Source organism: Poecilia formosa, unplaced genomic scaffold (assembly GCF_000485575.1).
Source record: "Poecilia formosa unplaced genomic scaffold, Poecilia_formosa-5.1.2 Scaffold778, whole genome shotgun sequence".
NCBI lineage: Eukaryota > Metazoa > Chordata > Actinopteri > Cyprinodontiformes > Poeciliidae > Poecilia > Poecilia formosa.
In genome coordinates, this window is record NW_006800717.1 from 77146 (window position 1) to 89556 (window position 12411).

At 42.2% G+C, this 12411-nt stretch overlaps 1 protein-coding gene across 1 annotated transcript; it reads left to right on the forward strand.

Annotated features, from left to right (window-relative positions):
* The first annotated feature begins 133 nt into the window (after positions 1–133).
* LOC103131508 (NADH dehydrogenase [ubiquinone] 1 alpha subcomplex subunit 10, mitochondrial-like) lies at positions 134–7352 on the forward strand. The gene is made up of 10 exons (XM_007543170.2): positions 134–287; positions 2256–2424; positions 2508–2723; positions 2808–2894; positions 3992–4113; positions 4345–4424; positions 4500–4554; positions 4991–5076; positions 5154–5262; positions 7177–7352. Exons 1-10 carry the CDS (start codon positions 213–215, stop codon positions 7243–7245), a joined length of 1068 nt encoding a protein of 355 aa, XP_007543232.1. The 5' UTR covers positions 134–212; the 3' UTR covers positions 7246–7352.
* The last annotated feature ends 5059 nt before the right edge of the window (positions 7353–12411 follow it).

Here is a 12411-nt window from a genome sequence, read left to right on the forward strand (position 1 = left end):
TATGTAATGTTATCTTGAAGCATTGTCTTGATGTTTGTCACCCCCTGGCGGTGATCATTATATCACACTGTATTTTATTGTACTGCTCTGTATTCTGTGTCTCAATAAAGATTTTAAAAAAAAATCGAGCGCAGGCTCCCTTTAGTATATGACGTGTATTTGAGTCGCCCGGTAGCGGTAGCTTTCGGGTCACTGTTTGGAGGACAGCTAAGATGGCCCTGACGGTGGTCCGGTTCCTCTTCCCAGCGAGAACAACTGCTGTCAGAGCGAGGAGCGTTGTTCAGAAGGTGAGCAGCAGAACTGAGTTGTTCTGGTTCCGTACCGGCCCGGTGAGCAATTCTGTTTCACAAGGACAAGCTAACGCTGTTAGCTTCTTAGCAGGTAGTTTCACACCGAACAGCGGCTTGTTTACCTCTTCTTTTAGCTGAAAGTAGGCAGCAAACAGAATGTTGGAAACCGATGAGCTAAAGGCTGCAGGTTCGCTTGTTTTACATTAGGTCATGCTGGAGCAGCACAGCTTAGCACTGCGTAAACCCTGATTTCTTTTTTCCACTTAGTCTTTATTAGAAAAGCTATGTACGAAACAAATCAGGGAACCTGATAGTATAACTGTTCTCAGAACAGAACTCTTGAAATGAGTAACTATTTAAAGGAAAAATAAAAGAGGAAAAAAACAACAAACAAACAAACAACAACAAAAAACAACAACATATGTGACATATTTTAAATAGCAAGGACTTTGCAATGTTTCAGCAAGCCGGGCCGTTTTCTTATATTAGACATATTTAAGTGACTTAAAATATTTAACAAAGCAGTTCTGAAAGGCATTAAACAGTAGAGTGATATTTGACATTTACATGTATATTTAAAAGCATTTACTCAAAAATGATTACAAGATTGACATCAGAAGCTCCAGAGTTCAAACTGTCCATGAAACGCAGAACATCCCCAAATGTGAACGAACTGAAGACTTTATTAGAGACTTTAAGTGAGATTTAACTAGGAATATCAAACCTGAAAACATGTTGGCAACTGCAGAATAGATGAACAGTTGTTTCTATTTCAGAGAAATAAAAGACACATGGATCAGAATTAAATGTATGTCTTCTATGTAAAAAACAACAACTCCTCTTCCATTGGTTACATACAAACCAGGTATAGTTTTGAATTGAGTTTCTTTTATTTTAGGTGGAATTTGATATTTCTCATAGGACAAATATTACTTCTTTTTGAAGGCCTTATCTAGGTTGTCCCCAATAGTAATAGTAATATTAAAGTGACAAAATGACCAATTTTATCTTGTAATAATAAATTACTAATTGTCAGTGAGGAAGCACGTGTGGATGGAGGAAAATTGCATAATATTTTGGATAAGTTTAAGTGAAGTGTGGGAACTTCTTTACAAACCTTGTTATGACCATTACCTGAAACAGTTGTCACACAGAGACAACTATTTTGAAAGAATGTTTCTCTTAAACCTTTCTAAAGACCCGCCATTGTTGCGACGAAGCGTATTTATGATGATTTTGTAACAACAAAAAATTGTTACAAAGTCATGAATTTGCTTCATCACAACATTTGGTGGGTTTTTAGGAAGGCTTGGGATAAAATTATTTTGAAATAATTGTCGTTGTGACAGAAAAGCACAAAACCTTTAAGAAAATGCCATGTTTTTACATCTATTAGTTAATTTATTTTGAAATCTCTAGAATCTGTCGAATGTGATATCAATGATTATCAATGATTATTCACTGGTTAATCAAGTGTCACTATGTAGTAGTAAAACAGAAATCCCAGGGCGACATCATGATTAAAGGACATGTCAGTACAAAAAAACTCAAATCATGTTCAAACTGTCAAGTCCTTTGCAGTCCAAAAGGGACAGAATATGCAGACAACCAAAGATTTTGTGAATTTTCACAAGTCTGAATGCAGTTGATGAGATACAGAACACGAGATTATAAATGTGCACGACAACATCCGGCGATATCAACATGAATTCCATTAGAGGTTGAGATTTGGGGCAGGTTCTTTTGCAATGGTGTGGGTTTTACTGGAAACCGTCTGTCAGATCTGATGTAGGGATTGCTAAAGAAAGCATTTCTTTATGAATTTGCACAAACTTGAAGTGAAGACAGGGTTGTAAGACTAACTAAAGATGACCGAACTGTGAGTGAAAGCGAATGAACCTTTAGCCAGAAGCCTGAATCCGAGTTCAAATGTGTGGAAATGGAGTGTGATGGTGTGTGTTGCAGGCGGGTGTCCATACGAGCCCAGGGCGGAGCCTGGAGTATGGCTGGTGGGCATACATTCTGGGTGAGAGGACCACGCCGCGGTTCAAGCAGTACAGCAAAATCATCACAATTGATGGCAACCTCGCCTCAGGGAAAGGAGCGCTGGCCCAGAAACTGGCTGACAAACTAGGTAATAAACCCCACACACTAGCTGCTGCGGGTTCTGACCTCTGGGAGGAGAAAGCTGATTGGTTCTGGTGAATGTGTCCACAGGGATGCTGTACATGCCAGAGGCTGACACCTTCTACTTGGACCGGATGACTGGCGAGAAGGAGCCCCTCCCTCGTGACTTTAATGGCATGTGCAGCCTGGAGAAGTTCTATGCAGACCCTAAAGCTGCAGATGGCAACAGCTACAGGCTGCAGCTGTGGATGTACACCATGAGGCTGCTGCAGTACTCGGATGCCATTGAGCACCTGCTCACCACAGGTACCACCCATACACTCACACTTCTCCTAGACAGAGGTGATGAAGAAAACCACTCACCTCCGTCCTGATATGCTGTTCTTTAAGGCCAAGGGGTAATCCTGGAGCGCTCTCCATTCAGCGACATGGTCTTCCTGGATGCCATGTTCAACCAGGGCTATATCAGGAAGGAGTGTAAGTATCTGGCAACAAAGACGACTAGACATTGGCTTTTCAACCAAGGTTTTACTTGAGCCCAGTAGGGCTGTTGGAAAAATTATTTCAGTATTCGAGTAAACTGTCAATTATTGTTGACGATTAATCAAATAAAACATTTGATCAAGTTTGATTTTATTTGATTTGTAAATATTTGATTGGTAAATGCTTCCATAACAGCAGTATTAATACACATGTACACATGAACAAGCGCTACAGGGCCAGCTGGCTGAAGAGTGGAGATCAGAAAAACTCGTCCCATAAAGTCCTATTTTCAGTATTTACTGATCTTCATATGTGCATTGATGACATCGTGGTTTGGCCATTTGTAGCGGACTGACAATCCTTTGAACATGACAGAGGTCAGGTTGAGGAGTTTGCAAGTTGGTTTCTCGTAGGCGGTTACAGACAGTCTGAGGTGTGACGTGTCTGATGTGCAGACCAATAGTCTCATCTGCTGTGTGTGTTGCTGGTCTCAGCCGATCCTCAGATGGACGAGCCGGATGTGGCGATGTTGTGCTGGAGTGGTCAGACGCGGCCGATGAGGGTGAGGTTGATGTGCAGCAGCTCCAGTCTGTTGAATCAAACTCTTAAAAGGCCTTTGGTCCGATAACGGTCATTGAACCGTGCAGCTACTGCTCTGGTGGACATCCCTGCATCCAACATGCCAATGGCTCCTACATAACATGAGACATCTGAGGCTTTATGACTTGTGACAAAATGTGACTTTTTGGGGCCTTTTATTGTCTCCAGTCCAAGGATTGTCCAGCTGGACATGCTGGACAATCCCACTGGACATGTCCCACCCATGCACTGGGTAAAGGAAAACAACTCACTGGGTAATGCTCACTGACAGGAAGTTGGATTCAAAATGATACACAAATCAAGAGAAATATTTCTTTTGCACAATAAAATGTCAGCAAAGGCTCATTTACAGTTGTTGACTCCACATGGCAACAATAGTTGACCTTGGGGGGGGTTATATATTTTTTCAGTATATTTATCAGTGGGCAGCCTCTGTGTTTTCTGTGAGAAACCCTTCAGTCTGATTAAAACCATCAGTGTGTAACCTGCAGGTGTGAATCACTACAATGAGATCAAAACCATCAGCATCTGTGAGTTCCTCCCTCCTCACCTCGTCTTGTACATTGACCAACCAGCAGAGGAGGTGCAGAAGAAGCTCAAGCAGAGCGGGAAGGTACGGCTGTACTAGCGCTGCTAAAGTCAGTGGACTTTACTAGCTGTTACTAACTAGGCAAGTTAGATGTTACCATCTGCTACCTAGTTAGCCAGTTAACTATCTACCGTAACCGGCATCTGGTCACTACTGCTGTAACCTGAGACTGGTTATCGTCTCATCCGTCAGACGGTAACCAGCTTGGCGACAGCTGTCTGATGTTACTCTGCAATGTATTTTTGTTTTTTTCAGCCCCACCTGCAGAACGTTTCCCTGCAGTATCTGAAGAGCGTAGAGGATTCCTACAAGAAGTCTTTCCTCCCTAGCATCAGGTATGTGACCAGAGAGCGTTGGACATGTCTCTCTGTCTCTGTTGATCATTAACCCTCTCACCGTGTCATCTTCAGGGAAACCTCTGAACTGCTGGTCTATGATATGACCCAAGTTCAGGACGCTGAGAGGGTAAGACACTATCTCCATTAACCACTTTTTTTTTGCATCAGAAGTCATGTGATCACCAGCCAGATGTTACTACTGGCAAAAACCACGAGAAAGACGACAGGAAGTGTTTTTCTGCAATTTGTAGTTGTTTTAGGGTTTTTTTTGTTTTTTTTGGACAATGTGCAGCTGACTCCACCAGAGCTGTCACATCACACACTTCATAAAAACCTGTTGAATCCATAACTCTTCTGTAAAATCTCCTCATACGACCGTTTACGTCCATCACTGTCATGATTTTTAATAACTTATCGTGTGAAGAAACCTCGTCATGCATTATTTGAATTTCATTTTTTAATTAATGGAAACATTGCCATTGCAAAATTGTGTTTCTTCGACACTAGCAGAATGTGAATATCATGATCTGATTAAAACATGTTCACCTCCATGCTTGTCCCAGATTGTGGAGGACATAGAGTACCTGAAGTTCGACAAGGGGCCGTGGCCGGAGCAGGACGACATTAGCTACCACCACATGAGGAAACTGTGAGTTGCTCCGCCTCTTTTCTCTGAGCACGCAAACCAGCTCCTTAGTCTGCAAGTTCCTCTCTTGTGCGTTTCAGAGTGCAGGACAAAGAGAGGGTCGGCTCGCTCACCCACATACCCGTGTTCCTGCCGGAGATCACCATCGGAGCCCACGACTACGACCAGAAGTACTACGCTTACAGAGCGGTGAGTCGGCACATGCGTGGGCTGGAACCGGTTCTGATTGTCCTGCATACATCAATCACAGTCCCACCACGGTCGTTGAAGCCAGTCCCTTTATTATTTTCCAAAAGCATAATATTGAGGATAGAAATTTTCTTTTTTTTTTTTTCTTTTTTTGCTACGTTTTAAAGGACAAAATCCAAATGATGTGTAATAACAGTCATTGGTTGTTATCTCATTTGAGACATCATACATCGATTTTTACCATTTCATCTCAGTTTTTATTAGGTTTTTGACTCACTGGCTGAAGCATAAGAAAACTGTTTGACTACACATGTTTGGACTTTAGACATCTTTAAATTCAGGTTTAAACTGATTGTTTAAAATGCCAAACAAACTTCAAAAACTGTTCTTTTGAACCGCTTTTTTTTACAAAAGCGGTAAATAAACCGATGTTCACAATCTGCGCTTTTAGAAGTCAGCATATAATCTTATGTGACAAGTTGGTAGTTGTAATTTTTGAAATTGATTCGAACTAAATATACCTCAGTTGCCAAGAAAAAGCATAAAATTGGACCCACACCAGGAATCAGGTGCTAAAAATCCAGCTGTGTGTTGTTTTAACGATAAGTATTGTTCAAGTAGTTCATTTTGCACCGTAATGTCCAGAATATTACAGAAATACCTGCAAAAAAAAAACATGAAGTTTGCATGTGGAACGTCTGGAGATTAGTTTGAGCCCCGATCTCCATCCAGATTGTCAGCAGAATGAACCATGAAATGCTCGAGCATATCCGGGTAGATGAGTGGACCAGCATATTGTACTTCGTCCACGACTGTTTACCAGTTCCAGAACCCGACCAAAACCCCTCTGTGTCGTCACTGTGAGAAATAATGAGATTTGGTTCAGTATAAAACAGACTTGCACCTGGGTGAAGCTGCTTTTAGCGTCACAGTGGAACTTCGTCATAAACACTTTATCTATTTAGTTCCAGCAGTAAAACAAACATGGAGATGCTTTGAGATGTGAATGAGGAGCGGCGTTGACAGCCCTGATAAGCTGATGTGTTCACAGCCCCTCCGCCAGGTTGAAGGATGAATGAAGACATTAGGCTCTGATTTGTTGTGTGTTTGCCAGCTGAGGTGTTTTAGTTCAGCAGAGCTCTTTGATTCGGTTGGCTGTTTTATCTGATGCAGAGCTTTGTGAAAGCCTGAAAATCCATAATGAGGAACCTTTTCTTTCTCGTGTCTGCTTTGTTCCTTTTTTATTGACTCTTCTTATTTTTCTCCTCTTCCCTGGGCCACCAAGTCAGCCTGATGAAAGTCATTTTCCTGTGCTGAAATATCGAACCCCTCGTAGTTACAAATGTCACATGTGGAATATTCCAGCCGGCTGTTTGTATCATCGGTCTTGTGGGGAAACATTCAGGTCTGACCTTTCCTGTTTATTGACTGGAGCCGTTTTTGTCTCCCCCTGCTGCATGAGTCGGGCCGAGTAATGCAACAGCAGGCCGTGACCTGACATTTCACTCCGAGTCAGGATCTCAGAGGAGGGAATGAGGACGGCGACACACAGCAGCAGAATGGCTCCCTCAGCACATTTCAGCCAGTGGCCCACATTTTCACAACTCTTAGAACGTCCTGTGAAACCCTGAGCGTCTGGCTCAGGATTCCAAACTGGAATTTGGCAAAAAGTGTCTTCTCCTTGTTCTGTTGGCTGAAATGAACTGAAGCTAGAGCGACGATGTAGGGAGACTCAATTTTCATCCTCTCTGAGTCTTTAGGATGCTGCTTTAGCTTCTTGAATCAAAACGCAATGACAAAATACATCTTATGTCAAAACTACTGATTCTGGGTTGTTAGCTGAAATTTTGTCTCATGTTTGAATAACGGTGAGACGTGGCTGTAAATGAATGCTGCTCTGTCTTGTTGTTGCAGCTGCCTGGGAAGAATTACGCTCGTGGCTACAATGCAGATGTTGGAGACAAGTACATCTGGCTCAAGTGAATCTTCTTTTCTTTCACCTTTCATGTTGACTGATCTGCTAATAGAACTCAGTTATGTTGTACAGTCTGAGGAAAAACTATGTATTAAAAGAAATATTCAAATTAAAATGCGTTCAATTATTTATTTACTTATTTATTTTCCTTTATTTATTGATCTTTTTTTGTGCTTTTTTTTTTTCATAGTTTTTTGTGACTCATTCTGAGAAGATCTCAATAGTGCCACCAAGTGGTGACAACAGCAGGTGGTGTGTAGGCCTGTTGATTTGAATGATTTTTTTTTTTCACTCTTTAGTTCTGTAGGCTTCAGAAAGCATGAGAACTTTCCTGAAATTGAGCTGGAATAAGAATATAAATCCATGTTGGTATAGACGAAGTCAGCCTAATTAGTGGACGGGTGTGATTAAAGTCATTTCCTCATGTGACAAAGATGATGCTGCCGTCATTACGTGACCTGAAAATGTCCTGGCATGCAGGAGACGACTGCTGACAAACATTTATACTGAGAAATGAATGTGTGCTTCAAAACGCAGCATTGCTCTCAGGGAAATTATATATGTACACATTTAGATACTCACCCACATATACGTAGACACGTATATTCAGCTATGCACCACACACCTGGAACAAGCGTCCAGAAAACTGCAAAACAGCTGAAAAACTGAGTTCCTTTAAATCAAGTCTACACCCACCACAATAAATGACCAACATGTTGACGGCACTAGACCAAATGTAAAATGTTTACTGGTTTTCTCAACTGACTGTGGTGTTTTCTATGACTTTGTATTTTTATGATGTAAAGCAATTTGAACTGCATTGTCACTGAAATATGCTATACAAATCTTGATCGAGTACAAATGACCAATGCAAATGACCTGAAAATCTCTAAACAACTTTCGTGGCATTGCAGAAACATTTGGTAATGACAAGATATCTCGTCTCTGACCTGAACACGGCATGAGACATGAAATCATTTGGAGATTTTAGCATAAGGCTGAGCAGGAGCGCGAGATAAGAGCCCTGTCGGTTTGGGTTAACCTGCAAAGGGAAGATGTCAGAAAACATTAAGGCCCTGGCTCAGAACACAAATGCATCTGTCACATTAAGGTGGGAACTTTTTCAGGTCATTCCAGAGAAATTAAAGGGGACGTAGCTTTTCTGGTGGCAGCAATTAGCACCCACGGGGTTTTAGAAGTGTTTGCGATCTGTGAAGCAAGAGAAGAATGAAAGTTTGGAACTGAAGATTCTGACGCTCTGAAACAGCAGAGGAATCACAGACACTTTGTGACTTGAAATTCCAGAAAACATTCATTCAAACCAATCATTCAGACAGACAGACTGACACTAGATATCAATGTAGTAAAGGTAAGTTTAAAGAAAAGTACGCAACATGTTTTTCTTATTGTCTGTCAATAACATTTCCTGTTTTAGACTAACTGCAATTACCAACATTCTTTTTAGTTCCTAAATGCCAGGAATGATGAGCAACACAATAGTCATTTCCGTCACATTAAGAGGTTTAGTTTCTGTTCTGGGGTTTATTTAGACCAAAACACACTCATATCTGGGACACATAACCCAGTTACTCCTTCCTGAGCACCTTGATGCCTGGACACTGCCATGATGTTTGTGCTTGTACATAACTGTGTGTGTAGGTCAACTAGTGGACTCTAGTGGTCAGGCAGGAAAAAAAAACAAACACACAAAATATGTTTTTCCTATACAGTTTATGCAAGACGTTGTAGTTTCAGCTGGATCTGTTGCAAAGATAATCTTCTTTCCCAAATGGTCCAGGCATGTTTTTCTGTTTTTATTCCAGTGAGTCAGAGGGTTGCTTTCAGTCTGACACTGTGGCACATCTCACACCCTCCTCTTGCTCAGCTCTCTACGTCTCATGGTGTCCCATCTGTCTGTCTCCTCTGGTGTCAGTTTTATTCATGAATGTTCTATCAGTCTGAGTAGTTTTTGTTTCTCAGAACACACACACACACATACAAAAATCCCCTGGAAATGCACAAGGGCTGCATTGAACATGAGCAAATGTTAAAAACACCTGTACAGGATGCTTCCAGGAAATGTGTCCTCATGAACTGGATAACAGATCTGGTTCCGTCCAAAACACAATGACAACGGACTGTCCTTGAATATGTGTTGCTGGACTTTCTGACTAGTAAATTACACAATAGAGAAAATATATTTCTTAATATTTGGGACCCCTTTGTACTGTGTACTGGTCTGGATATTTCTGCTATTTTTTTCACAAAGCCTTACATAATATATTGCATTAATGTGCCTTCCTCTTTTTTTTTTTCCTTCCTGAGCTGAGTTAATGTTAATGTTACTGCATGGCACTTTGTTCTTCTTTTTTTTGCTTGTTGGTCTGTGTTAAAATGCAGAAATAACCAATAAACATATGTTGGGGTAAGAAAAGAGCAAATGTTGCAGGAAGGATTGAAAAGATAAAAAATTATAGCATGGTGGAAATACTATAGAAAAGGAATCAACGGTTAGAGACTTTAGGACTTCAGAAAATGACATTTTCTTTCATGTAAATATGAATATAAAGTCTTTTTACTAAGGTGGAAAATGGGGTTAAATTAGCGCAAATATGCATGTTATGGATTTTGTCTGTGTTCATCAGAATGATAACCTGAAGGAAGAAACTGTTTTTGCAAATAGTGCTCTGTAGCACCGACCTCAATGTAAAAAGTCTAAGCACGGTGTGTCCAGGATGTGTGGGATCTGCAGATGGGGCTTTGGCTTCTCTACACAGTTCAGGTGGTTTGTTGGTTGTTCAGTAACAGTCGGTGGGCGGCCAGAGAGACAGAAATGTGACCTGCACACGTCACAAACACAAGGCAACGTGGAAGCCATATGCTGAAACTTTTGCTCAGTCTGTGACTTTATGTTGGACTTTGTCGCTGTTGAGGTTTTTCCAAACGATCGGTCAGATCATTGCAAGAGAGTTGCCTTTGTGACACAACCAGTGTCTCCACACACCAGCCCGGTGGCGCCCAGTGCTCTGCAGAGGCCTGGTAATGAGCCATCGTTTGATCCAGGTGTGGTGTTGAACCAGACACAGAACTGAACCATGCAGGATGCTGGCCCGTGAGGACCAGCTTCGGAAACACCTGTCCTAGCCGTTCTGTGGCCAAAAGTCTTCTGACTTCTTTTGGCCAAACGTTAAAGCAACACTGCACTGAGTCCCTCTGGTCCTTTACAGAGTTGGTATTAGTTTAACTCTGCATTATTTCGACAAGAGATTGAGTAGCTCAAAGTATTTCAAGTGTTAAAATTGACAGAAGGAGCTGGAATCAACCGACAAACACATGGACCCAAAACTAACAGAATCTGCTTGCTGGATGCATTCATGTGGCTGCTGCTGGAACAGGACGGAAGCAGAAAAATCATGTTGAACATCATGAGTAGATCGGTGGATTTACGGACTAAGTGTTTGACATATTGTGGAGCTATGTGGGAATGTGTGATTTTTCAGTCATCCTTACTATGAGTTACCGTTTCTGGACCCACTGCTCCCTGCTATACTGCTGATCCTGATGGGTCTGAACAGCGCTGGGAGCCGGAAGCGGAATTATAACAATTACTTTTACTAGAGCTGCACAAACAGATTCTGAGGGCAGCTGTCCCACAGATGTTCTGTTAGTGTGAGACGGCCTTCCAGAGCAGATCGCTGCAGAGGCCGGCCGTGATCTATCCAGATGACGCAGGCCCCGAGGAACAAAGCTAAGGACATTTTGCATGGATTAAACTCCAGATTTCCTCTTGCTTGAGGGAGTGGAAAAGCTCCCATCATTCCATCCTTTTATCCTGATGGGAAGGAGAAAAGAGCGCGCGTTTTGGCGCGTCTCTCCGCTTTCTGCTTACGCTGACATTTTCTTCCCCCCTAAAACCTGTTGGCCGCTGCTCCCTCGCTCCGAACTCCAGCTCAACATTTTTAAATATTATCTCAGCATAAATGAAGTGTCAGCATGTGGTAATGGGGATCAGCTAGTTTTGATTACAGGCTTTAGGGATTCAAAGGGCATTCACGGACTTTTAAAATTGAAAACCGGTGATTAACGTCAACACACTGGCATGTGAATGAGCAGCACTTAATTATGACAGTAAGCCTGCAGCCCGCCTTGGACCCTTGGACCCTCCTCTGCTGTGGAGCACGTGCTCTGCCCGTACTCCCCATCAAAGCACTGTCCATTTTGATTTAATTCAGTGAATTTAATTCACTCCCCTTCAGTCTGACTTATTTAATTTTTTACATATAAACTAAATTAAAGGGAAAGGAAGGGGGCTATCACGTAAAACGCACACACATCAAGTTCAAATCTAAATGCATGAGCGACCCGGTGTCAGCTCATTGGTATTCAGCCTGTTGTGGTCAGGTTTACATTCAGCCCAATTACGTCCACCGAGTACGACTGAAAACAGTTAGACCCGTTAAATTACTAAATGCCAATAGATAGGCAGCCTCTGCTTAAAGGGGGGATGAGCAGCTTGCGTCTGGTTAATGTGCCTTTCGGGACACATGGACACAAACAGAACGAAAGAATTAGTTATCCTAGCAGAGAAGTGGTAGTAGTAAGAAATGACGAGTGCTTTGACCCCCACGGTCAGCAGACTGCCGGCTGTGGCTGAGAGCAGCTTGTTTACTTGCTGCCCTGTGGCTGAACATCAGGCCACTCAGACAAAAGCAGAGGGAGTAACTGACAGCGCAGCAGCCCGGAGCAGTCACACTGAACTAATGGAGGGTGGAGAACATGAACTCTGGAGAGAAGTGTTTGCCTCACTGTGCTGTCCGCTATAATGCACCGCTGAGGCCTTATCAGTTGTGAGAGCAGGCAGTGGAAAATTACTTATAGAATGAAGCTGTAACTCCAGAGCCGGAGCTGCACTGGAAGCTCTAAGTCAACATTATTGGTCGGAAAGACAAAGGCGACGGCGAAGCGAGCCGAGGACGCCTTCAGACGGAGGCCTGGGATTAGGCGTGTTTGGCTTGTTTCGTTTTGAAGCAACGAGGAAACGCGTTTCGCTCGAGCTTGCGCAACAAGCTTGATCAAATAAAGCTCGTTAACGTAGAACTAAATTGGAAGGGAAAACGCTTCTATTTATTTTCGTTTTAGGGATATGCTAATTTAATTTTTATTTTATTTTTTTT

Bases quoted from the DNA above. Each gene is read 5' to 3' on its own strand.
- LOC103131508 (XM_007543170.2), top strand. From the start codon at position 213: ATGGCCCTGACGGTGGTCCGGTTCCTCTTCCCAGCGAGAACAACTGCT. The intron at 4,425-4,499 runs GTATGTGACCAG...TGTCATCTTCAG, and splicing joins TCTTTCCTCCCTAGCATCAG to GGAAACCTCTGAACTGCTGG. The intron at 4,555-4,990 runs GTAAGACACTAT...TGCTTGTCCCAG, and splicing joins AAGTTCAGGACGCTGAGAGG to ATTGTGGAGGACATAGAGTA.